At 45.6% G+C, this 26,127-nt stretch overlaps 2 protein-coding genes across 3 annotated transcripts in view; both read left to right on the top strand.

The window, feature by feature from the left end:
• Positions 1–26,127, top strand: part of cemip (cell migration inducing hyaluronidase 1) — a 252,790-nt gene that overhangs the window by 7,092 nt on the left and 219,571 nt on the right. The window lies entirely within an intron of this gene.
• LOC145359655 (cell surface hyaluronidase CEMIP2-like) overlaps positions 1–26,127 on the top strand; it is a 160,299-nt gene that overhangs the window by 56,246 nt on the left and 77,926 nt on the right. For both annotated transcript variants that reach the window (XM_080214373.1, XM_080214374.1), the window contains exons 7-15: positions 2,155–2,343; positions 3,601–3,770; positions 6,810–7,019; positions 7,805–8,010; positions 13,780–13,849; positions 18,243–18,371; positions 20,291–20,379; positions 25,271–25,402; positions 25,554–25,589. In XM_080214373.1, the coding sequence (XP_080070499.1) occupies positions 2,155–2,343; positions 3,601–3,770; positions 6,810–7,019; positions 7,805–8,010; positions 13,780–13,849; positions 18,243–18,371; positions 20,291–20,379; positions 25,271–25,402; positions 25,554–25,589 (1,231 nt within the window). The remainder of the gene's footprint in view (positions 1–2,154; positions 2,344–3,600; positions 3,771–6,809; positions 7,020–7,804; positions 8,011–13,779; positions 13,850–18,242; positions 18,372–20,290; positions 20,380–25,270; positions 25,403–25,553; positions 25,590–26,127) is intronic.

Below are 26,127 nucleotides of genomic sequence, written 5' to 3'. Positions count from 1 at the left end.
TTATGAAACCTGGGATGAGAATTTTAAAATCAAGGATATGGTTGGATAACTCCAGTGTAAATCAGCAAACTCTGGGATGAGTGAGACTTGGTGGGAATTAGGATATGGGCAGCTAAGCTTTGGATGAGCTCAAGTTTACTGAGGGTGGGGCATCAGCCTGGGGAGTATTGAAACAGTCAAGTCATAACAAAGACATAGATAAGGCTTTCAGAACCTGATGCACTGTGACTGGGGCAGATTGGTGATATTGTGCAGTTGGAAGTAGGTGGCCTTAATAATGGAACAGATATGGCATCAGGATGCCTTTCCATGAAATGGGCGGCACGGTAGCACAGTGGTTAGCGCTGCTGCTTCACAGCTCCAGGGTCCTGGGTTCGATTCCCAGCTCGGGTCACTGTCTGTGTGGAGTTTGCACATTCTCCTCGTGTCTGCGTGGGTTTCCTCTGGGTGCTCCGGTTTCCTCCCACAGTCCAAAGATGTGCGGGTTAGGTGCATTGGCTGTGCTAAATTGACCGTAGATGCATAGGTTAGAGGATTAATGGGTGAAATATGTACGGATATGGGGGTAGAGCCTGGGTGGGATTGTGGTCAGTGCAGACACGATGGGCTGAATGGCCTCTTTCTGTACTGTAGGATTTCCTCGATGTTCACGTCTAGGTCAAATAAAGCAAGGCAGGAAAAGATGATAGCCACCCATATCCCCATCAGACTTCCTGACACCACTGCAGCAATCAATTATAGGCCATGAACAATGCTTGCAACCTTCCATCGCTAAACTGGTCTGACCCAGATCGATCAGTCTGAGATTGAATTTTAATATTGCACTTCTGAAACAGCTGGCTACATCTTGACAGGTTGTTTTAAAATATATTTTAAGTGTTTGTAGCTTATTGTATTGAATACAAATACATTATTAAAACCAGTCCAGTGTATATATATATATATATATGGCCTGGAAATAGAAGCGATTGACTGGGTTCATGACTAAATTAGGTTGGTTGACAATGTCCATCCAAATAACTGGAATATTAAGATGAAGGCCAGAATTCTCCGATCTCGTATGCCCCTGCCCCCCACTACCAGTGAGAATGGAGAATTTGGCACTCAGCCAAACATTCATTCACAGCAGCAGGACTGGAGAATCCCGGACGAGTTTGAGGAATTTTGGCTGAAGCATTGTGCTCAGGACAGGATATGCAACCTGTCAGTCTTTCTGCTCAACATGAGCCTCCTCCAGTATTTCCCCACCTATATCTGTCATTGTAAACCACCTCCCGCCCATTCCCTTCCTCTCACACGTGTCTACCTTCCCCTTCAATGGATCAATACAACTTCCTTCAACCATTCTGAACTCTTCATTGGATTTCTTGATGATTATTTTATATCAACGGCCTTGAGTTAGAACATAGAACACTACAGCACAAACAGGCCCTTCAGCCCACAAGTTGCGCTGATCATATCCATACCTACCAGGCCATAGAACTATCTATAACTCCCAATTCCATTAAATCCCCTGTACTCATCCAGAAGTCTCTTAAAAGACCCCAGCGAGTTCACCTCTACCACCACCGACGGCAGCCGATTCCACTCACTCACCACCCTCTGAGTGAAAAACTTACCCCGACATCTCCTCTGTACCTGCTCCCAGTCCTGTTCTTCATCACAAGGAAATGTTCTCTCTGAACTCCACTCTGTCAAAGATTTTCATCATTTTAAAGACCTTGATTTTTATCTCTCCCCCTCCCCTCCCCCCGCCACCCCCTCAAGAGGAAGGTTCCTCCCACAGTTCAAAGATGTGTGGTTTGGGTGGATTGGCCATGCTGAGTTGCCCCTTAGTTATCTTACATTAGATAGACTCCGAGGAGATCATAGAAATGGCAGCTGACTTATCCCTCACACCCTCACATCAGTTGAAATGATGTATCACCCAGCTGCCAGGCTGGGTGAGGGGTGTGTGTGTGTGTGTGCGCGGATACAAATGTGCAAACTGGTCATGTCGCTGCATCATTCTCCCTCGCTGAGAAGTCACTCGTATCGCTGACAATATGAAGAAGCCCGTTTCTTGTCATTAAATGAAAGAAAAAAGTCACTGGTGATTCACATCTCCAAGATCTAACTTTGTCCTCTTTGTAAAATGCTGCTTTGTTTCGACAGGAATACCTCACTGCGGCTTTCGTATAGAAGTGTCGAGGAGCGTAATTCTTAATTTAATGGATGATGCCACTAGCTGGTTGCCGGGTAACCAAATAGTCGTTGCTAGCACTGATTACTCGATGTATCAGGCTGAGAACTTTAACCTCCTTCCCTGCCCTGAATGCAAGGTTAACCAGGTTAAAATCAGTGGTAAGAAATGTTCATCTACAACTTATTTTCTTTCTGAAAACTTGTTTTGAATCAGTACTGTGGAACTTTTTGGTGCGATATAGATTTAAATTGTACAATATTTTATTTAAGCTTCAAATTGAAAACAAACTTAAATGTAATTTTCAGTTCTTTCAAACTTTACTGAGAGAAATTAGAGTCTTCTTTAAAAGGCTGGAAAACAATGGACTTTTTATTCAAGCTTTAGTTTTGCCTGGGCACCATGTACCCTATCAACACCTGAGCATGGAGGGTCTGTGTTTCCTTTGAATCACTTTTTTTTTTGAGGGCTTTGTTCCGATTCAGATTAGGGTTTGGAACGGTAGTGGGTAAGAATATTTTGAAACACTGAGCGAAGTGTTTCGTAGCAGAAATAGCGGGTATATCACACATCAGCATTAGGAGAGAGCGGTTTCGTAAAGCATGGGAGGTGAACAACTCTTTGCATCTTCTATCCTCCTACAACACGCAACTGTCTCAGAACTTAGCTCCTGAGCCCCTGTGCCAGTGAGGTTATGACTCCAGCTTGTAAAACGAAAATGGGGAATAAGGATTTGCTCAGTTTAGAACAAATCAGTGGAGTTGGTAACTACAGTTGGATTGGTCTTGATTTTAAAGTGTAGATTAGGGTAAGAGTGTAGATGGGTGTGTTGGAAATGTTGGGAGGAAGTATAAAATTACATTTACAGTTTAGAAGGTACAAGAGAGAAAAGGTTTCATTCCAAATGCACCTGTTGTCCCAAATGGTTTAAAACTTTGGAAATGCAGGACTGTATAATGTAGGATTGTACTTCATCCCAAAGATTGTCCCTCTGACAGTGCAGTGCTCCCTCTGTACTACACCAATCTGGATTATGTACTCAAATCTATTCACTTCTGAACTTTCCCCTCTTGTACCTTCTAAATGGTCAATATGTAATTTTATACTTCCTCCAACACACCCATCTACACTCTCTCCTTAATCTACACTTTACCCTTGTCTTAAAATCTAGATCAGTCAAACTGCAGTTACACTCTCTCTCCACTGATTTGCTCTCAGCTGAGCTACTCCTTACTTCCCATTTTCCTTTACAGAGTGTTGAAAGCTAAGATTGAAATCTGCTGGTCTTACTCTGCCATGATATCCTGCACCCTGGATGAGAACCTTTCATGTAAGGTTCTTAGTAATAAGAAGAAAACACTCATATTAAATGATTACAGTAAATGTTGGATTTGAAAAACATGATTTGTTGATTATAGGTAAACCCCGTTACCTTCATATGGGCGAAGTTGTAGATGGAATAGATATGAGAGCAGAAGTTGGACTTCTAAGTCGAAATATCCTTATTAAAGGGGAAATGGAGGAGTCTTGTTATGGGCAAAACTTCTGTCGCTTTTTCAACTATGATACATTTGGTGGACAGATAATGGTAAGTATTGCATAAAGTCATGTATATATGTTTGACTAAATCGTAATTGTTGTGTATTTAGATTCAATATATTTCACGATTCAACACTTTGAAACTGGCCATCACGCTACTGGAGAAATGAATCATTCATCCAATTAAATTGTGAATGAAAGAATGAGGTGCCGTCAGTCTTCACACAGTAAACATATGTAAACATCCACTCCCTCCATTACTGATGCATAGTGGCAGCCATGTGTACCATCTGCAAGATATTGTCAAAGAAACCTTGGTAACTTGTGGCAGTGTATCTGTCAGTAGTTGTTTTTAGCAGCGGGAAGGGGTTCTGCTCTGATATCTTTGAGTGTAACCTTTGCCCGAAATGATTTAATTCAGAGAGGTGACAGCTGGCTAGCATGTGGGTATTCCAGGTTCCCTCTCTCAGTATGTGCCTATTCTATTCCTATATGTTTAAAACAGTACACAAACCAGTGATAAAGTTAATAAAAAATGTAATATAAATTACTGAATTCTGTTATTCACTTACTATCTAAAACACACTCAGGATGGCAGGATAAGTGATGTGTCAAGACTGCAGCATGTGGGAGCTCCTGGATACCAGCTGTGATCCAGGGCAAACACATTGGCAGCTCCAGGAACTTTAGCTGAGAGTCACTGAGCTGGGGAGGCTGAGCTGTAGACACTGCAACACATCAGGGAGGAAGGGCGGGGAGAGTTGCCTGGATATTTTGTACAAGGAGGCAGTCACACTTTTTAAAATAGGGTCTTTGGATTTGGTCAGGGACAGGAAGGTGTGGCTGTGAGTGAGGCAGGTAAGGCCAAAGGGCAGGAGTGTAAGTCTCTGTAATTGTCCAACAGATTTATGGTTTTCTGCCTCAGAAGGTGGTGGAAGTGGGGTCATTAAATAGTTTTAAGCAGAGGTAAAGAGATTCTTTCTTGTTGGACAGGGGAATCAAAGGTTATCAGGGGTAGACGGGAATGTTGGATTTGAAACACAACCAGATCAGCCATGCCCTTATTGAATGATGGAAAAGGCTCGAGGGATCGAATGGCCTGCTTATGCTCCTATGTTTGTATGTAAAACTATCACCTGTATTGGTGAAAGGCATTCTTGCCCCATGGAACTCTTTATTTTGATTTGGTTTATTATTGGTGTACAGTGAACAGTATTGGTTCTTGCGTGCTATACAGACAAAGCATACTGTACATAGAGAAGGAAAAGAGAGTGTAGAATGTAGTCAAAGCTAGGGTGTAGAGAAAGGTCAACTTAATATAAGGTAAGTCCATTCAAAAATCTGATGGCAGCAGGGAAGAAGCTGTTCTGGAGTTGGTTGGTACCTGACCTCAGACATGTATCTTTTTCCCGATGGAAGAAGAGTATATCCGGGGTGGGTGGGGTCCTTGATTATACTGGCTGCTTTTCCAAGACAGCAGGAAGTGTAGACGGTCAATGGGTGGGAGGCTGGTTTGAGTGGTGGACTGGGCTACATTCACAACCACGTAGTTTTCTCAGCTCCTGAGTGTGTATCAGCAGCGATCAATGTTGAGGGCTGAGAGGAGGGGTAAGGGGAGGAGAGGGGTGAGGGGAAGGGGTGAGGGGAGGGGTAAGGGGAGGTGAGGGGTGAGGGGAGGAGAGGGATGAGGGGAAGGGCTGCGAGGAGGGGTAAGGGGAGGAGAGGGATGAGGGGGAGGGCTGAGAGGAGGGGTAAGGGGAGGAGAGGGATGAGGGGGAGGGCTGAGAGGAGGGGTAAGGGGAGGTGAGGGAGAGGGGAGGGTATTGTGTCGTTCCGACATTATGTCCTGGAAGGTGATGCTGAGAACTGAGCAACAATCCCACAATGTGCATTTGACATGATACCCTGTGCTGTGTACAGGGAGTGGTGAGATTTGTTTGAACACCAACGCGCATTGTCTGTCCCACAAATGAAGTCTGATGGTTCAGAGCAGCATTCAAGGATTGAAAGGTGGGAATAAACAGCAAGCAGGAAGACCAGTATTGGTGAAAGTATCAATACCCATAAATCGCATTGCGGAGGCTGAATATACTGCACTCAATTCCAGCCTTGGACACAAAGCTGTATTTGCTTTAAAACTCTTATAAAAGTCCAATTGCATCCTGTCCACTTGCCTGTCTTTGAACCTGAGCTGGGAACAGGAACATGTGTGGGAGCTGAACTCCAGGAAACTGGGTCAGTTTAGAATTGGTGATTCAGGGGCTGGTGGAAGTCCTCCTTCCTGGAATGTTTCCACTCGAGGGAAAGTGCAGACCCCATGACACTGTTTCCTCTGCTCCAGGCAGAACTGGAAGTTGAAAATCTCACTGTGACTGTTTAACCATTTGATAAGGTTGTTAAGAAGGCGTACGGTGTGTTAGCTTTTATTGGTAGAGGGATTGAATTTCGGAGCCATGAGGTCATGTTACAACTGTACAAAACTCTGGTGCGGCCGCACTTGGAGTATTGTGTACAGTTCTGGTCACCGCATTATAAGAAAGATGTGGAGGCATTGGAAAGGGTGCAGAGGAGGTTTACCAGGATGTTGCCTGGTATGGTGGGAAGGTCTTATGAGGAAAGGCTGAGGGACTTGAGGTTATTTTAGAGAGAAGAAGGTTAAGAGGTGACCTTATTGAGGCATACAAGATGATCAGAGGATTAGATAGGGTGGACAGTGAGAGCCTTTTTCCTCAGATGGTGATGCCTAACACGAGGGGACATAGCTCTAAATTGAGGAGTGATAATTATAGGATGGATGTCAGAGGTAGGTTCTTTACTCAGAGGGTAGTAAGGGCGTGGAATGCCCTGCCTGCAGCAGTTGTGGACTCGCCAACTTTAAGGGCGTTCAAATGGTCAGTGGATAGGCATATGGATAACATTGGAATAGTTTAGGTTAGAGGGTCATTAGATTGGTTCCATTGGTCAGCGCAACATCAAGGGCTGAAGGGCCTGTACTGCGCTGTAATGTTCTATGTTCTATTTGTTCCTCTGACCTAAATCTCTAATGCATCGGGAACTCTGATTTAAGTCTTAAATCTTGTCTTAGTAGATCCTGCGGAACTTTGCTTCAGTTCACTTGTCTGGTGTAGAGTTGACCAACATGGGCCAGCAGATCCTCGGGAGTTACCCTGTACACTTCCACCTCGCTGGAGACGTGGATCAGAAAGGTGGATACGACCCACCAACCTACGTGGACAATGTAGCCATTCATCACTGCTTCTCCAGATGTGTTGCTATACATGGAACGAATGGCCTCCTGGTAAGTCTGAATGGACACTGTGCCCGTCTTCTGTGGAAGACTTAACGGACTGACAGAACAATACACGAACACGCCAGCCCTCGGAGTAATAGCATTGTGGTCACTATTCTCCTATCATGATGCTCAGATGGGCTGTTAGTTAATGCAATTTCACATTGATCCTCCTCTCACCTCTCTCCGGCTCTTTAACATGTGGGCGTCTCAGTCACCTCCAGTTTTTCCACACCCTGGAAAAAATACTTCCTGCTAGATATGAGGGCGAGATGTCGTCACCTGGGGGTCGGTCTGCCATTTTTAGTTACCCTCTCCTTGTCACCATGAAAATCCAGGCCATTGTGTCAACCAGCCAAAAGAAAATTATCGAGCCTCGTTTTTTTTTCTACTAATTTTGTAGGTTACGACATTTCAGGCCCATTTCCATGTATGTTTTACATGTTTTGAAGGATTCTACCAAAACCACTCTTAAGGCAGTAAAGTGGCTCTAGAGAGGATCCCATTGGGCCTTGAGGGGATCCATTGGGCAACTTGTAGCTCAACTCAACTTGAACTTTTAAGACCAGGAATTTCTCCCTTCCCACATAATATTTAACCTCCTTTTTGGGAGATGGTCGGTGAATATATTGAATCGTTTCCAGGGCTCTTCCAAAAAAAAGCAGTTGAAGTACTTCCTCCTTGCCTGACCCCACTCTGACCTTGCTTGGGCTGATGTGCAAGCACGCCCTGAGCTACTTTTTTTATTTCCTGCACTGTCTTATCTCTCACAGTGGAATCTTCTTATCCTGCAGGTCAAAGACACCATAGGCTACGACACGTTGGGTCACTGCTTCTTCCTGGAGGATGGTGTGGAACAGAGGAACATCCTGTACCATAACCTGGGCCTCCTCACAAAACCAGGCACGATTCTGCCTTCAGACCGCAATGAAATGATGTGCGTTTCCATCCGCGATCAGGTTTATGGAAATTATATTCCCATACCAAGTACCGACTGCATGTAAGTTAACAAGTTGGGAACTCCTGTCAGTGTAACTCAGAACTTGGGCCTAAAGCCAAGACCATTGTCAAGTCTCGCTCGTATTTCTTACCAATCTCTTTAGGTTATTCCCGAGTGTAAAATGGGGATAAATCAGCATAACAACTGGAACGTAAAGAAAATTATGTACTAAACACATTTCTCCTTAAATCATTCAAAACGTTATGCCCACGAAACAATCAATTATGTAGAATTTCAATGCCAGTGTGATGCCAGGTACATAGGCTGTATGTGCCAACGATTGGCTGATTGAATCAAATGGGGCAGCACAGTGGGTTAGCGTTGCTGCCTCACAGCTCCAGGGATCTGGGTTCCATTCCCGGTTTGGGTCACTGTCTGTGTGGAGTTTGCACATTCTCTTCGTGTCTGCATGGGTTTCCTCTGGGTGCTATGGACTTCTTCCACAGTCCAAAGATGTGCGGGTTAGCTTGATTGGCCATGCTAAGAAATTGTCCCTTAGAGTGGTGAGATGCGTAGGTTAGAGGGATTAGCGGGTAAATATGTAGGGATATAGGGGTAGGGCCTGGGTGGGTTTATGTTCAGTGCAGACTTGATGGGCCAAATGGCCTCCTTCTGCATTGTAGGATTTCTATGATTCTTTGAAACATCAAGTTCCCCAGTTGTTTGTTTTTATAGGAAGAGTCCAGATTGTATTCAGTCACTGTACACGTGCAAAACCCAAAACAAAACGTCTACGATTGCATGTGATTTGATGATTGGGAGCACATTCTGAATAATCCTGAGTGCGCTAAAAGCAACAGTCAGTTGAACTTGTAACGTGGAACATTTATGCTTGTTCGAAGCAATATACATCCCCAGGCAGGGACTCATTCCCGGCAAACAAAAGTTCAAGCCTTGGCCCCTTACCCAGGAGTTTAGGGAGCTGATAATTCCCTGTTACTTTGACCAGAACAACACCTCAGCCAATTAGCACCAACCAACTTTTTCTCTTGTAGAACAAGTTGTTGCGATTTGTTTGGAATTTGGCATTGTTAGCTTTATCCTGATGAGTATCAAATGAAAAACTTCAGCAGCATGTCTCACTACTCAGCAATCTCTTTACTGTGAAAGTCAATATCTGACCTCATTCCTATATGTCAGAGCACTCTAAAGAACCTGGAAGGAGAGAAATGCATTAAAAGAATAGTAATGTATCAGGGGGTATCAGTGTCCCCACAGGAGGTGACGAAAGAAGCAATATGAATGAAAAAATCTACCTGATCTCATCCTCACTAATCTACCCATTGCAGATACATCTGCCCATAACAGTGGAGTGAGCACTACACACTCCTCGTGTAGACAAAATCCCACCCTCGCATTGAGGACACTCTCTATGTTGTGTGGCATTATCACTGTGATAGACTCAACAAATCTACCAATTGGAAACTGGCCATTAGATGAGGCACTGTGGCCCACCAACAACAGCAGAATTATATTCCACCACAATCTGTAATCTGATAGTTCAGCCTAGCCCTTCCTCCTACCATTTACCACCAAACCAAGGGACCAACATTGGTTCAATGGGGAGTGAGGAAGAACATTCCAGAAGCAGAGATATCTAAAAGTTGAGTCCATTCCTGATTGAAGCTACAACACATCCCCCATGCCAAACATGGGAGACAGAGCACAACCCAAGGATCGGATCTAAGCTCTGCAGCACTGACACAACCAGCTGTGGTGGTGGCAAAATGAAATAACTGACAGCAGCAGGAGGCTTCACAATTTTACCCCCCCCCCCAACACACACACCCCCTTCCTCAATGATGATGGAACACAGCTGGTGAGTGCAAAAAGCAAGGATGGAGAATTTTCAACCATCTTCAGACAGGAGTGCTGAGTGGACAATACATCTTCACCTCCTGAGCTGTTCCAAGAGTGAGCTCCATTCACAACTGGTTAGATTATGAAATTGTCCGTCTCCGGGATCACATTCAGCTGATAAACTGGAGACTCACAATGACATCTCCCACAAGAAGGGTCTAATTATCCCCTCTTTATGATCAAAGACATCATCATCACCAAATCCCTGGCCATTAACATCCTGGAAGTTACCATTGACCAGAAACATAACTAGGAATGAATACAAAAGCAGATCAGAGATGGGGAATTCTGCAGTAAGTAACTCGCCTCCTGATTGTCCAAAGTTGCTCCGTCACAAGGCACACATCGGGAGTGTGATGGAACACTCCCCACTTGCCTGGGTGGGTGTAGCTCCAACAACACTCAAGAAGCTCAACACCATCCAGGAGGAAAGAGCCCGTTTGATTGGCACCCCATCCACTACCTTAAAGATTCACACCCTCCACTACCAACACACAGTGATAGCCGTGTGTACTATCCACAAGAATGGAGCTCACTCTTGGAACAGCTCAGGAGGTAGAGATGTATCCACTCCCTCCACTACCAACACACAGTGATAGCCGTGTGTACTATCCACAAGATGCATTGCAGCAGTTCACCAGGATTCTAATCCCATGAGCTCTACCATCCAGAAACACAAGAGCAGCAGGCACATGGGAACGCCACCAACTGGAGGTTCCCCCTCCAATCCATTCACCGTCCTGATTTGGAAATATCGCCGTTCCTTCATTGTCACTGGGTCACAATCCTGTAACTCCCTCCCTGACAGCACCGTGGGTGCAGCTACACCACGTGGACTGCAGTGGTGTGAGAGGCAGCTCAGTGACGAGGTCGGGTAGGAAATGCTGGTCCTGTTATCAAAGCCCTCATCCTATGAATGAGAAAAAATATAAAAGCTGGGCCATCTTTGGCCAGAGTTTTTATTTGTACAAGTGATGTGTAGAGCTGATATGGGTTTTAATTTAATTACAGCATTTAAAAAGATTAAATTAAAATAACCTTAATGTCTCTGGTTTTAGCTTTAGTTCCATTGCCTGGATTGCATTTGCAATCTGATATGAGCAGGCTGGCATTTTATCACGAGGACGTGACCTCAAACACACAGCACAGAAAAACACCGGCCCTTAAATATTTGTGAGGGAGAAGAGAATGATAAGTTATTGGGGAAGAGATAATTTGAGTGGGATGACGTTCGTATGAAGTTCAAATAGAACATTACAGCACAGTACAGGCCCTTCGGCCCTCGATGTTGTGCCGACCAGTGGAACCAATCTAATGACCCTCTAACCTAAACTATTCCAATGTTATCCATATGCCGATCCACTGACCATCTGAACACCCTTAAAGTTGGCGAGTCCACAACTGCTGCAGGCAGGGCATTCCACGACTTTACTAACCTCTGAGTAAAGAACCTACCTCTGACATCCGTCCTATAATTACCACCCCTCAATTTAAAGCTACGTCCCCTCGTGTTAGCCATCACCATCTGAGGAAAAAGGCTCTCACTATCCACCCTATCTAACCCTCTGATCATCTTGTATGCCTCAATTAGGTCACCTCTTAACCTTCTTCTAACGAAAACAACCTCAAGTCCCTCAGCCTTTCCTCATAAGACCTTCCCACCATACCAGGCAACATCCTGGTAAACCTCCTCTGCACCCTTTCCAATGCTTCCACATCCTTCTTTTAATGCGGCGACCAGAACTGTACGCAATACTCCAAGTGCGGCCGCACCAGAGTTTTGTACGGTTGCAACATGATCTCATGGCTCCGAAATTCAATCCTTCTACCAATAAAAGCTAACACACCGTACGCCTTCTTAACAACCCTATCAACCTGGGTGCCAATATCAGTTATAAACCAGTTGTGATATATTCCTAACAGCTGGAATGTTAAGCCAATGCCATGCCTGTTTATTCTGGTTGCCATTAAAAGGCCCAGTTATTGACTGCTTTGTTGAGTGGCTCTGAGTTGAGGTGAAACATGCTGAGGGTGGCAGTGGTTAGCACTGCTGCCTCACTGCACCAGGGACCCAGGCTCAATCTCGGGTGGTGTCACTGCCTGTGTGGAGTCTGCATGTTCCCTTTCTTTGTGTCTGCGTGGGTTTCCTCCCACAGTCTGAAAGAGGTGCTGGTTAGGGTGCATTGGCCATGCTAAATTCTCCCTCCGTGAACCCGAACAGCCAGAGTGTGGCGACGAGGGGGATTTAACAGTAACTTCATTGCGGTGTTAATGTAAGCCTACGTCAACACTAATAAATAAACTTTAAAATCCTGTTTCTAGTGTATAGATTGTGTGGATGTGATATTTACTGGGGTGGAAAAGAATTCTCGTTTTAGCTGCACAGTTGGTATGATTTAGCAAGATCTGTGTCCAGAAACCATGATGTGGAGATGCTGGCGTTGGACTGGAGTAAACACAATAACAAACCAGCCAGACTGACCGGCTTGGCTGTCTGTGTGGGAGACTGCAGCCCAGGGGGAGGTAAATCAGAGCGGCTGGAATAGAAATCATAGGGGGTCGAGGGGGAGTGGGATGGTTTGTAGGGTCAAAGGGTTCTTTTTCTCCAAAAGCAATGTAGAAGAGCACTTATCTTTCCCACTCAGAATTCCTCATCTCTGTTTAGCTGCCGGCTTTCTCCAAGCCCAGGAACCCTGTTTAACTGGATTGAACTTACGATAGAGTTCAAATTTCATTAAGATACTTAAATGAGCAATCTGGTTCCTGGTTGCTAATTGGTTGCTTGTCCCTGCTCTGATAAAATCAGAAGTGGTTGGGTTTAGGATTTTAAAAGATTTTTAGATCCCATCCAACCCATCTTTCTGGGGAGGTTAAAATTCACCTTAATATAGACCCCCTCAACAAAGCAGCCAATGACTGGATCTTTGAATGGCAGCCAGTATAAACAGGCATGGCCTTGGTTTAACCCTTCAGCTGATGGGCTGTATTGTCTGCACACTGCAATAGTCCCAGCTTTGGTCTTGTCCTCACCATGCTGGTTGGACCTGTGACCCACAGGCAGGAAAGTGAAGTTAACACCGGCACAATAACTGGAATGGTATCAGAAATAAATAGTCCCTGTTGTATAATTATTACACCACTCGACAAATTCCAGATCAGATCAAGGTGACATTGTCCATAGGTTAGGTTGATTGGCCAGACTAAATTGCCCCTTAGTGTCAGGAGGACCAGCAGGGTAAATACAAGGGGTTATAGAGCTAGGCCTGGGGTGGGATTGTTGTTGGTGCAAGCTGGATGGGCTGAATGGCCTCCTTTTGCACCATAGGCATTCTATCTCTCTGAACAAACTTTTTTTTATTGAAAATCTGTTGATTTTATGTTGATATGGAACAAATAATAGCTCCAGTTCTGTACATTCTGCTGATTTTGGGGGATCAACAATGCAGTGGATACCTGGGGTACCAGGACAGCAATACCTAGCTTAGGGTACCAACAGAATCAAACACTAAAAAGGACATTTGCAGCACCTTGTTACAGCTCTTAAACTTCTGAGTGCTTCATATGTAGCAAAGCTGATCAATCCAGAAAATCATACAATCCCTACAATGGCAGCAGGAGACCATTCGTCCCATCAAGTCTGTACTGACTCATCAAAGGAGGTTCTTACCCAACCATACCCCCACCCCCAAATCCCTCATCACCATGCCCAATCCATCTAACTTATACATCTTTGCCCCTCCTAAGGGACAATTTATCATGGCCAATCCATCTAAATGGAAGATGCAGCACTGCCCATAGGTGAGAATTTGGGCCTTTTTTTTGAGCCAGAGGGCCTGGGTTCTGTCGGTTGATTGCTCAGTAGAGATCTGCTCTCTCACACGCTCGTTAATACGCAATGTTAATTTGCAGGGCTGTCACAACCTTCTGGATCTCCAATCCAAACAATCATCTCATCAACAACGCAGCAGCGGGAGCTCAGGTGAGGTTTATTGTGTGGATTCTTTTTTCAGTCAGCTTTTGGCGAGCTGGGTTTGTGTTTCAAATCTGCTGTGTATACCTCGTCTTTCTGTCCAAATCACTGGGGGTCTCCCACAAGTGGACCCAGGAGCTGACCTTTATGGCCCAGGATGTAACCATGATGCCATAAACTGGAAGTAATAGCAGTGATCGTAATAGTTTTTTGTTAAATAATCTCTGATAGGCAGACAGATGATCATTTTTGTGAAAAGAGCCCCATTATTAAATGTGCTGGTTTATAAAGAAACCAAATTGCATGAACAGTAAATCGGAGCAGGCTTCATAATTTAATAAAACTCCGTGTAATATCCAAGGCTGGCAATCACCCCATCCTCTCCCTGCCAACGAGCTAAATCCATTACTCAGATGAGAATGTGAATAGGCAGGATTGGCTTGCCAGCTCTAAATTTAAAAACATCCATACTTTCCAAGCGTGCCAACTTAAACTAATCTCATTTGTACTGCACAATTCTCTTGGTCCTGAGCTGCAAAGGCAAGGTTGACCCTCTGTTTTGATTCAGTCTCTGCTCCGTGCCTAGAGTTAAGCTGGTGATCAGATATCCTACATCCTCCCGGGAATGGATTTCCATCAGATCACTGAGCAACGTTGAGAGAGCAGCTTTCAATCCCCTTTGACATGCTGGTTTGAAAAGAAAGAGGAAGAATTAGTATTTGTAGACCACCCTTCACAAGTTTAATCCATCCCAAAATACTTTACAGCCAATGAAATGCTTTTATGTCTTCGGAATGTGGGTGTCACTGGTAAGGCCAGCATTTATTGCCCATCCTTAATTGTCCTTGAACTGAGTGCCTTGCCATAAGAGGGCAGTTAAGAGCCAGCCACCTTGCTGTGAGTCTGGAGTCACGCGTAGACCAAATAAGGATGACAAATCACCTTCACATGGCCCACCTCCAACATCTCCCTTCCTTGACTTCTGTTTCCATTTCTGGAGGTCGACTGACCACCTATAGACATTAATGGCCACAACCACCTTGACTACAATCCCATTTCCTGTAAGGACTCCATCCCCTTCTCCCAGGTTCTCCGCCTCTGTCACATCAGTTCCAGTGATGCTATCTTCCAAACCAATACTTCTGACGGGCCTTCGTTTCTCCTTAACTGAAGTTGCCCCCACCCCCACTCTAACAGGGCCCTCCGTCAGGTTTAACCCATCTCCTGCACCTCTGTTCTTACCTGTTCCAATAGCACTTTCCCTTTCAATCACAGGTGATTCTGTCCGCCTTGTTGTCCAACGAGGGGCATACACGCAGTGGGTCGTGCGAGGGCTGCTCTTGGATGTTGCTTCGTGAGTTGCCTAGTGCTTCACGTCGTTAGTGTACGCTTAAACTGGACCAACTGACGAGCAACACAACAGCTCAGTGACTATCACTGTTTGCTGTGCAGATACAGGGATTTGGGCCGGTGTCTACGGGAGTTTGCACATTCTCCCCGTGCTTGCGTGGGTTTTCTCCGGGTGCTCCGGTTTCCTCCCACATCCCAAAAAATGTGCTCTTATGCTGATTGGTGTAACAAATTGTCCCTAAATTAGTCTTCCCTCAATCTTCCCCAATAGGCGTAGACAAAGGTCATGGGTAGAGGAGGGCACTCATAATGTTAAACTGGCGGCGCGGGCTCGTTGGGCCGAAGGGCCTGTTTCCCGTGCTGTGTTGTTGTTCTTTGTTCTAGAAGATGCAACACATCCCTTTGCCTCCTCCCTCTTCACTGTTCAAGGTCGCAGACACTCCTTTCAGTTTAAGCAGTGTCTCACTTGCCCCCGTTCAACTTGGTCTGAGATGGGGGGGAGTCAGAAATCTAAGCTGATACTCCAATGTCTGGAGGGAATACTGTCCTGTTGGTAGTGTGGTCTTTCAGATGGTAGCATGTTGGCTCAGTGATTAGCACTGCTGCCTCACAGTGCCAGAGACCTGGGTTCGATTCCGCTCTTGGGCGACATCCGTGTGGAGTTTGCACGTTCTTCTGTCCGTGTGGGTTTCCTCCGGGTGCTCCGCTTTCCTCCCACACTCCAAAAATAGGTTAATTGGCTATGCTAAATTGCCCCTTAGCGTCCAAAGATGTGTAGGTTAGGGGATTAGCCATGGTAAATGCATGGGGTTACGGGGATGGGATGGAAGTGATGACCTGAGAGGGATGCTCTTTTGGAGAGTATCATAGAGATTTACAGCATGGAAACAACAGGCCCTTCGGCCCAACTTGATGGCTAACACGAGGGGACATAGCTTTAAATTGAGGGGTGGTAATTATAGGACGGATGTCAGAGGTAGGTTCTTTACTCAGAGGGTAGTAAGGGTGTGGAATGCCCTGCCTGCAGCAGTTGTGGACTCGCCAACTTTAAGGGCGTTCAAATGGTCAGTGGATAGGCATATGGATAACATTGGAATAGTTTAGGTTAGAGGGTCATTAGATTGGTTCCACTGGTCGGCGCAACATCGAGGGCCGAAGGGCCTGTACTGCGCTGTAATGTTCTATGCTCTATGTTCTAACTTGTCCATGCCACTTTTTTTTTAAAGCTCTAACTGCCTACATTTGGCCCATATCCCTCTATACCCATCTTACCCATGTAACGACCTAAATGCTTTTTAAAAGACAAAATTGTACCCGCCTCTACTACTATCTCTGGCAGCTTGTTCCAGACACTCACCACCCTCCTGAGTGGGAAAAAAAGTGCAGAGTGATACAGTCTCAATGGGCTGAATGGCCTCTTTCTGGACTGGAGGGATTCTCTGGTTCTATAAGATATTAGATAAAGGCTCTGTCTGCGCTCTGAGGTGTGAAAGGTCCCAGGGGACTATTGGAGAAGAGGAAGGGAGTTCTCCTCAGTGTCCCGGTCAATGAATATCACAAACAGGCAGATTTCTGCTTATGATTACAATGCTGTTTGTGGGCGCTTGCTGGGTGCAAATTAGCATCGCGTTTCCTATGTTACAATGCACGTCAAGACTATTTCATTGGCTGTAATGTGCTTTGAGATGGTCTGGTGACCATTAAAAGCAGAAGTCCTCTTTTTTAAAACAAATCTCCAGGCACGCTGAATACTTAAAAATCCCAACGTGTAACAGTGACGGGAACCGAGGGTAGTGAGTGGGCTGTATGAGAGGCCGTCCTTCATCTCAGTGGGCCGCAAGACTGAAATTGGGCTTGTTCGCTAACTGTGACTCAATGGATAAGATTAAATACATTTAATACACGCCGGATATTTCGTACGGAGTTACAGAAAGCACTGAATCATGAATCAACTTCAAATGATGGAAACGAAATAAATATTTACACAAGTCAATATTGGGTACACAGAGCGTACAGCTCCCTCACGTACCTCACTTGCTCTTGCTTTATGTGTAAGTTGTTTCTTTCATGCTGGGAAGAAAAACATTCCGTGACTGAAGTTAGCGGAATCTGGCCACCCTGTGCATGAGCAACGGTCAATAAAGTGTCTCGTGGGGACCCCTGATGGGGTCCCAGGCCACAGGCTGCCCTCTATTGCTTCAAACCGTTCCCATTCCCGTCACTTCCTCAGTCAGCCCGCAGAGTTTGTGAAGCCAGCGAGGGTCACACCAGAATAGCAGGGCCTGTTTGCCGACTTGTGGTCTTGCTACACGCTCAGCGTGACACATTTCTCCCTGCCAGGCTTGTGGATTCTAGGGGATATTCCAGCCGAGCGCTCAGTTCACTGAGCAAACCTGCCCTGCTATCAGCAGTTTCAATGGAACAGAAAGTCAGGATGAGAATTAGCCACTCAATCAATTTACCAGCCAAGTGGCGAAAGTGCCCCTTGGAGTTTTGACTGAATGTTTTATTTTGAAGGAAGGGGAGAATTAATTTATTTCCAAGTAAATAAACACTTTGTAAATGGGCACAGCTCCCACCACCAGGCTGACTCGAGCGATTTATTAGTTAACTACGAGCGGTAATGGCATCCAAATAAAAAGATCACCAGCCTAAAATGGCAAGAGAACTCGTACCCTGCGTAAACGGGGCCTTGAAGAGTGTCGCCATGGCAAGCAGTGAAGCTGATTTACAAAACTCACATGATGTACTGACTGACATTAGAAAAATATCCAAAAATCTGTCGCGCTGGCCCAGTCCCAACCTGCTGCTGTCCTTGCCCAGTCTCGCCTGCAGTCAGCTGTAATTAACCTCCACAATCTATTTAAACTTCCACTCCCACAGGACACTGAGCAACACCATTGAAGAGGCAGGCCAGCTCAGGAACTGAATATTACAACTGTGCTCGATCCCCCGTTAGCAACATTTTCACTAGATCAGCGAGCGTTTAGTTTTTCAACAAGTACACACTGGCAATTTTTAATGTTTCTTCTTCTCCGTCCCGCCCCCCCAGGATGTGGGAATTTGGTTTATTTTCCACCGAGCTCCGACCGGACAGTCTGTGGGTCAGTACCCGGAGGGTCAGTCCGAATTTACCCCCCTGGGGGTATTTTATAACAACAGGGTGCATTCCAATTTCAAGGTGAGTGAACCCCCATCACAAAAAATAATAATATTGTCTATATTTAGGGTTTCCAACTGCGATTAGCTGGGTTCAATTCCAGCCTCAGGTCACCGTCTGTGTGGAGTTTGCACGTTCTCCCTGTCTCTGCTTGGGTTTCCTCCCACCGTCCAAAGATGTGCAGGTTAGGTTGATTTTGGCCACAGTAAATTGACCCTAGTGTCAGGGGGATTAGCAGGGTAAATGTGTGGATTACTGGAGTGGGGCCTGGGTGGGATTGTGGTTGGTGTGGACTCAATGGGCTGAATGGCCTCTTTCTGCACTGTAGGGATTCTATTTCTATGATTAAATGTATCTCTGCATCATCACTTGACTTGACCTTGTGTTCCGGTCATTAGTTGGCCCACCCATCGATCCCTGTAGTGTTCTGCCCTCCTACGCAAACTGGGAAGCAAGAACACTCATTATCCAATTGCTTGATGGTTCACTGTTGGCCAAACAGCATCTCTTTCCCCATTTTTTTTCCACATTTTTGTGTCTGCAAAGAGAAATGTTCAAAGAACGTGTCTGAAAAATGATCTTTTCAATGCCCTGGTGATTTTTTTTGTCAGGGCCATAGGCACAGCTTTCCCTACCTGCGTCTTGAGTATGGAGTCTCTGGCTGTGATACTGACCCTCTCCACAGAATGGCACGGTGGTAGAGTGGTTAGCACTGCTGCCTCACGGCGCCAGGGACCCGGGCTCAATTTCAGCCTTGGGTCAATGTCTGTGTGGAGTTTGCACATTCTCCCCGTAACTGCGTGGGTTTCCTCCGGGTGCTCCGGTTTCCCTCCCACTGTCCAAAGACGTGCGGGTTAGGTTGATTGGCCGTGCTAAATTGCCCCTTAGTGTAAGGGGGATTAGCAGGGTAAATAGATGAGGTTACGGGGATAGGGCCTGGGTGGGATTGTTGTTGGTGCAGACTCGCTGGGACTGTAGGGATTCGATCCTATTCTATGAAGGCAGTGAGAATGTGCCCCAATGCCAAGCTGTTCCCAATGGAGTTCTCCCCTTCTCCCTCACTCAGCTCTTAACTAACCATTAATGGGTGCTGTGTCTGCGGGATTGAGAATATTCTGCCCTGTTAGAAATGTCCTGATCGTAAACTGGATCTCCTTCTATTACAGACATGGTTTATAGACCCAATAAACATCTCATTATTGTCAATATCCCTTGGGAGAGACTTTTCTTACTTGCACAAAATTAATTATTCTCCCTCCTAATATTGCCTTGAAGCCCAGCTGCAGAACTACAAGTCTCCCCATAGTGGGGACAAGGATGAATCTTCTTACTTTCTCGGGACTGCCTGCTCTTCCTTGCTCACCTTTGGTCCCTAGCTGCCTGTATCTGCAAGTTGAATACCCTCCCCTGTAACATTGGGCAGGAAAAATCTCATTATGAATGAAGTCCATATTGGAAAGTGTAAAGCAAATTAAAGATGAGAAAGGGAAAATTATTATACGGAACACATGAAAACTGCTGACGGAACAAGAATCCAAAAGTTTTTCACATCTGGGCAGGGAAGTTGCAAAGAAATCAATGAGACTGAAGGAGCTGGTTGAAGGCAGTGGAAAGGTGCGTTAAGGTGAAAGAACCTCAGTGGGTCTGGTTGATGAGACAAAGCTGCAACTTTAGAAGGTTGGAGGAGTTTGAATGTAATGAGAGCTTCAATCGTTTACAACCCCATTCACCTCCTGCCTATTTCAATGACTCATAAACTCTACACGAGGGTCAAGGGTCTGATCTGAAATCCTGAATTCTATCAGATGTTAGAGTTGTCTTTGTGGATCTCTTGTGCAGTGAGAGCCAGCCTCCAGTGTTGATTATAGAGAATGGTTCTGTTGTGATGTTTTTGATCGATTCCTAACCTCTGATAAGGTTTCTGCTCCCCTCTTCCCCAGGCTGGACTCTTTATTGGCAGCGGAGTGAAGACAACGAAGCCTGATGCCGATGATCCCAGGGAGGTTCTTTGCAAAGTTGACTTTGCAAGGTATACCGGAGTCTTATCTTGACGTTCAAATGCATTTCACCTAAAGGTCGTGCTGTTATTTTTTCCTTTCCCCTGTTGAGGATCACTATATAATGAGTGCAGGGCCAAATAGTTCAGTTAATGTGATCGACGTTACTTTAATTGTGCTCAGTTCAAGCGATTTGGGTTTGACTTGTTGTATACATGCTGTGTACTTCACTTCCTGCTGATAGGAGACTGAGTTTCTATAGCAGCACAAGGTGTGGAATGGATAGAATTCTTTCCGTATATTAATTCCTGGTGGCAATTGTTTTGTTTGAAAAGTTTAATCTTTGTGTATGGAATTTATCTTTTGTTGAAGGATGTTCTTGGAGCCAAAGCCAGCAGTATTTTCAGTGCAGAAGGAGGCGATTTGATCCATTGAACCTGCACGGTCAACCATCCCACCAGGCCTTATCCCCATAACCCCACATATTTACCCTGCTAATCTCTCGAACCTACGCATCCTGGGACACTAAGGGGCAACTTAGCACGGCCGATCCACCCAACCTGCACATCTTTGGACTGTGGGAGGAAACCGGAGCACCCGGAGGAAACCCACGCAGGCACTGGGAGAATGTGCAAACTCCACACAGACAGTGACCCAAGCTGGGAATCGAACCCAGGCTCCTGGAGCTGCGGTGTTAACCACTGTGCCACCATGCTGCCCCACAGTTCACCCATACAGAAGGCCAGTCTGTCCCTCTTTGCAAGCAGGACAAATAGCCGATGTTATCACTGGTATCATTTTGTCCTTTGATTTCAGGTACCGTGACAGCATTACCCAATGGTTCAATGCATGTTTGAATGATATAAACACTCACCCCACATTTTCCAGTAGAATTATTTCTTATTGTTTTGATCTGCTGTCTAAATTCTAAATTTTTAGTCAATGTTAGGAGTTTTGAAGATTAGATGTGCTGCTTAAAATATGGCCCAAGATCATTTACGCTCATTAAGTAAGGTGCCCATAAACTGGGGATAAAAATGAGTGTATTTGATAATAATTAGAAATGGATTCCACTCTGAATATTAAAGATTTCTGTTCTGATCTATCCTTGCCAGAGGCCTTGTATTACACCTTCTTGATGTATTACAAATGAGATTCGAGTAGAATCCGTGTGAGCATAAGTTGAGTGAAGTTATACAAGTTGCCATTACTAATTGAGCATCAAATCCTTTTGAGATCTCTTCCCTTAGAGAAAAGAGGTTACAGTTCACTTCCCCCCACGGTTCACATTTATGGAAGATTCCATCATTGGTTTTTGCTAAAAACTGAATGCACCGAGATCTAGTTTTTGCTCCTGTGATGACTTCGGTCAGGCTAATGAGGTTGGCCGGCCGGAGTATGAACTCCCTGATGAGTCCTAATTGATGGTCCAATCAGGAAGCCTCATTCCAAATTTAAAGCAGGTATGTCAGTCTCTCTGCCTGCTGAAGCAGGAAGCAACCGAGAGCTCTGTTCTCATGTACCTAAAGAAAGCTTGGTGGCGGGACCTTTGCCTCCATGAAGTTATTACAGCTACCATCCCCAATTTACATAACTCCTCAACTCTGCTCACACTGTCCATTGTTAGGGATTGGGTAGAAGAACAAGATTTTCCAAAGTGTAAGTTCACTGATTTCCAACGGGAATAATCAGGGCATTTCTTCAAACACATGCTTCCTTCCAACACAGGGTCTAGGAGATTGATCAGTGAATTTATCCCACTGATCCCTTTTCTTTCTGTTTGGCCTTTTGTGTAGCGCGCTTTTGGTGTTTGGTTGCTGTGCTTTACATCCCCCAATCTTTTGCTCTGGTTGAACCAACTGCACTGACATTACTGATATGAGTAAATGGACCCCTTTAAAGAGTAGGTGGCACAGTGGTTAACACCGTAGCGCCAGGGACCCGGGTTTGGATTAGAAGAAATACTCGGAGGCCTGGCAGTAGATAAGTCGTGTTGAGGTGAGATGCTTCCCGAGTAATTGAGGAAACCAAGGGAGGAAAGTATAGAAGTGCTGCTCAGAACATTACAATTGATCTTAGAAATATGAGTGATTAAAATAAATTTATTTATGAGTAAGAAATCGGCTTACATTAACAGTGCAATGAAGTTGCTGTGGAAATCCCCTAGTCACCACATTCTGGTGCCTGCTTGGGTACACTGAGGGGAAATTTAGCATGGTTAATACATCTAACCAGCACGTACCAATCAACACAAGAGCAGCTTCTTCCCTGCTGCCATCAGACTTCTGAATGCACCTACCTCACATTAAGTTGACCTTTCTCTATTCCCTAGCTATGACTGTAACACTACATTCTGCACTCTCTCCTTTCCTTCTCTATGAATGGTATGCTTTGTCTGTATAGCACACAAGAAACAATACTTTTCACAATAACAATACATGTGACAATAAATCAAATTCATAGAATCATAGAATCCCTACAGTGCAGAGGAGGCTATTTGGCCCTTCGAGTATATACTGACTCCCTGACAGAGTAGGCCCTCTCTCCACCTTATCCCTATAACTCCAGACATAACCTGTGATCATCCCTCTCTCCACTCGCATTGTCTGTACCTGGAAAGACTTGATTGCCTGGAAAGACTCACATTCCAACCACTATCTTGCAATTGCGCCTGTGTCTATAAGTGCAATGTTTGTGAACCCAACTCTCCACTCACCTGAGGAAGGAGCAGTGCTCTGAAAGCACGTGACTCCAAATAAACCTATTGGACTTTAACCCGGGGTTATGAGACTTCTTACAGTGCCCACCCCAGTCCAACGCTGGCATCTCCACATCCCAACATTTAGCATGGCCAATCCACTTAACCTGCACGTCTTTGAACTGTGGGAGGAAACCGGAGGAAACCCACGCAGACACAGGGAGAATGTGCAAACTCCATACAGTGACCCAAGACTGGAATTGAACCCAGGTCCCTGGTGGTGCAGTGCTAACCACTGTGGCACCACACCATCCTGGTAGAATGGCCCCCTCCTGTTCTCAATGGTTTTGATGTGCTGGAGTGGGAGATGAGGCCACAATCTGACTCCAGGTTCAGAATCCTGCTCTGAATCCGAGCCAGTGCTGAAGTTAGAAAAATCACCCAAATCCTGCTGCTGGTGGGAGTCTCCCATTCGGGACTAAGTCCTGTGGTGGGGGAAGGGACGGAGTGCTTCCCATTGCAAAAACTGATGAGAAATGGTGCTATATCTTCTGTCCTGGCATAATTAAGTTAATCATAGAACCCTACAGTGCAGAAAGAGGCCCTTCGGCCCATCGAGTCTGCACTGAACACAATCCCACCCAGGCCCTACCCCCATATCCCTACATATTATACCCACTAATCCCTCTAACCTACACATCCCTGGACACTAAGGGGCAATTTTATAGCATGGCCAATCAACCTAACCCGCACATCTTTGGACTGTGGGAGGAAACCGGAGCACCCGGAAGAAACCCACTCAGGCACGAAGAGAATGTGCAAACTCCACACAGACAGTGACCCGAGCCGAGAATCGAACCCAGGACTCTGGAGCTGTGAAGCAGCAGTGCTAACCGCTGTGCTACCGTGCCACCCAAATTAGTTATGCATCTGGGGGATTTTCACCATCTTCCGTGATGTGGTGGACTTGATGGTGCGTGCCATACTTAGGTGCCATGTTGAACAGAGATCCCTCATCACTGACCCACCATTGAAGAGAGAAGGGGGAACTCCTAGAGATGGATCTCCGGGAACACCCTGACCTTCTCAATGCCACTGAAGCTGGAAGACTCACCTGATGGATGCTCCCGCCTCATCACCGCCCCCCCCCCCACCCACCCCCACCCATTCCTGTGGCATTCCAGGGTCACCGGCAACCCTGAACTTTGGAGGCAATCTCAGGCAAGTCCCAACTTTTCCATGCCATGCCAGTCCAGGTGTGTTTTGGATTGACGTTTGTTTCCCGCTGGCATCACGGAGAACCGGGCTTGGGGTCAGATTCCAGTTGGGTCTTCACTTGCATCCCATTAGTGGGATCCAAATCAGTTCCACGTTGGCCACCAGCCGGATTCCTGATCCATCATGGCACGCACCAGGAGAAGATCCTGCGGTTCCCCCAAAACTGCCATTGAACCAACCGCTGGACGTATGGGAGAATTCCACCTTTACTTCACCCTTACCATTATTTGATTTAGCAGTGTGAAATGCTGAATTATAGAACCCTACAGTGCAGAAACAGGCCCTTTGGCCCGTCGAGTCTGCATCGACCACCTTATCCCTACACATTTACCCGCTAATCCCTCTAACCTAAACATCCCAGGACCCTAAGGCGCAATTTTAGCATGGCCAATCAACCTAACCCGCACATCTTTGGACTGAGAGAAAACCGGAAGGAACCCAGACAGACACGAGGAGAATGTGCAAACTCCACACAGACAGTGAGCTGAGCCGGGAATCGAACCCAGGACCCTGGAGCTGTGAAGCAGCAGTTGCATTACTGGTTTCGAAGATGACATTGATTTCCAGTGGACAAGCCAATATGTGCAGTTTGCAGCAATAGGAAAAGATTTAACCTCCTCATTTCACACTGCAAAAATATTGTAACACCTCAAAGTTTCTCCATTCCCATTTCCCTCCATCACGTTGAAGCCCAATGCTAAATGTTTGCTTCGTTCATTTGTTGAAGAGATTGCGTGACCAGCAGCACTTTTAAAAAAAAAGCGAGGCGTCCGTGTTTAAAGCTGTCATAGCCTTCTGTTCCTGCTGAGATTTGGCTTCTGATATTGATTAAGTGCTTAGGGCCTGTGTTCCGGCCTTTGTTGATGACAAGAGCATCTGTTTCCCAAGGTGGGATTTCTTGTCCGACTAAGACAGGACCAACCATCTGCTTTGTATCTTTGACATAGGTTCCGCCCGCATCAGAACGCTGACCCGAGAAAGCCACGGGTTCCTGCTATTATTGATGGCCTCATATCCTTCAAAAATAATGACCACGGAGCTTGGGCCAGAGGAGGAGACATTATATTCCGCAACTCCGGGTTTGTGTACTTCTTGCTTGCTAGGCAATGTAGCCAATTGCATCTTACTGCTAGGTATGATCGATACGCAGCACCGAGGAATATGACTCACTGCTAGTTACTGGAGATAATTTGTTTAAGGAAGTGACCACATTCTCTTCTGCTTTTCCAGGTTCTCCGACAATGGGATCGGTCTAACTCTTGCAAGGTAACTTTATTTGCACATTCATTATTCACTTTTTTATTTCTTTACTCAATGATTATCAATTCTCGAATCTTCAATATCAAGATGTTGCCTTACAGAGAATTGTCCAGAGAAGCGAACACATTTTAATGTGATGAGTTAGAACATAAGAAATAGGAGCAGGAGTAGGCCACCTAGCCCTTTGAGCCTGCCCCGCCATTCAATAAGATCATGGCTGATCTGAAGCGGATCAGTTCCACTTTCCCGCCTTCTCCCCATAACCCTTAATTCCCTTGTCTATCAAAAACCTATCTACCCGTGACTTAAATATATTTAGCGAGGTAGCCTCCACCACTTCAACGGGCAGAGAATTCCAAAGATTCACCACCCTTTGAGTGAAGAAGTTCCTCCTCAACTCCAATCTAAACTGCCCCCCTCTTATCTTGAGGCTGTGCCCTCTAGTCCTGCTGTCCTTTCTGAGCGGGAAGAATCTCTCTACCTCTACCCTATCCAACCCTTTCATTATCTTATACATCTCTATAAGATCCCCCCTCATCCTTCT

Source organism: Carcharhinus amblyrhynchos, chromosome 28 (genome assembly GCF_965287045.1).
Source record: "Carcharhinus amblyrhynchos chromosome 28, sCarAmb.v2.hapA, whole genome shotgun sequence".
In the NCBI taxonomy this organism is placed as follows: domain Eukaryota; kingdom Metazoa; phylum Chordata; class Chondrichthyes; order Carcharhiniformes; family Carcharhinidae; genus Carcharhinus; species Carcharhinus amblyrhynchos.
This window is presented reverse-complemented; position numbering and strand designations above follow the sequence as displayed.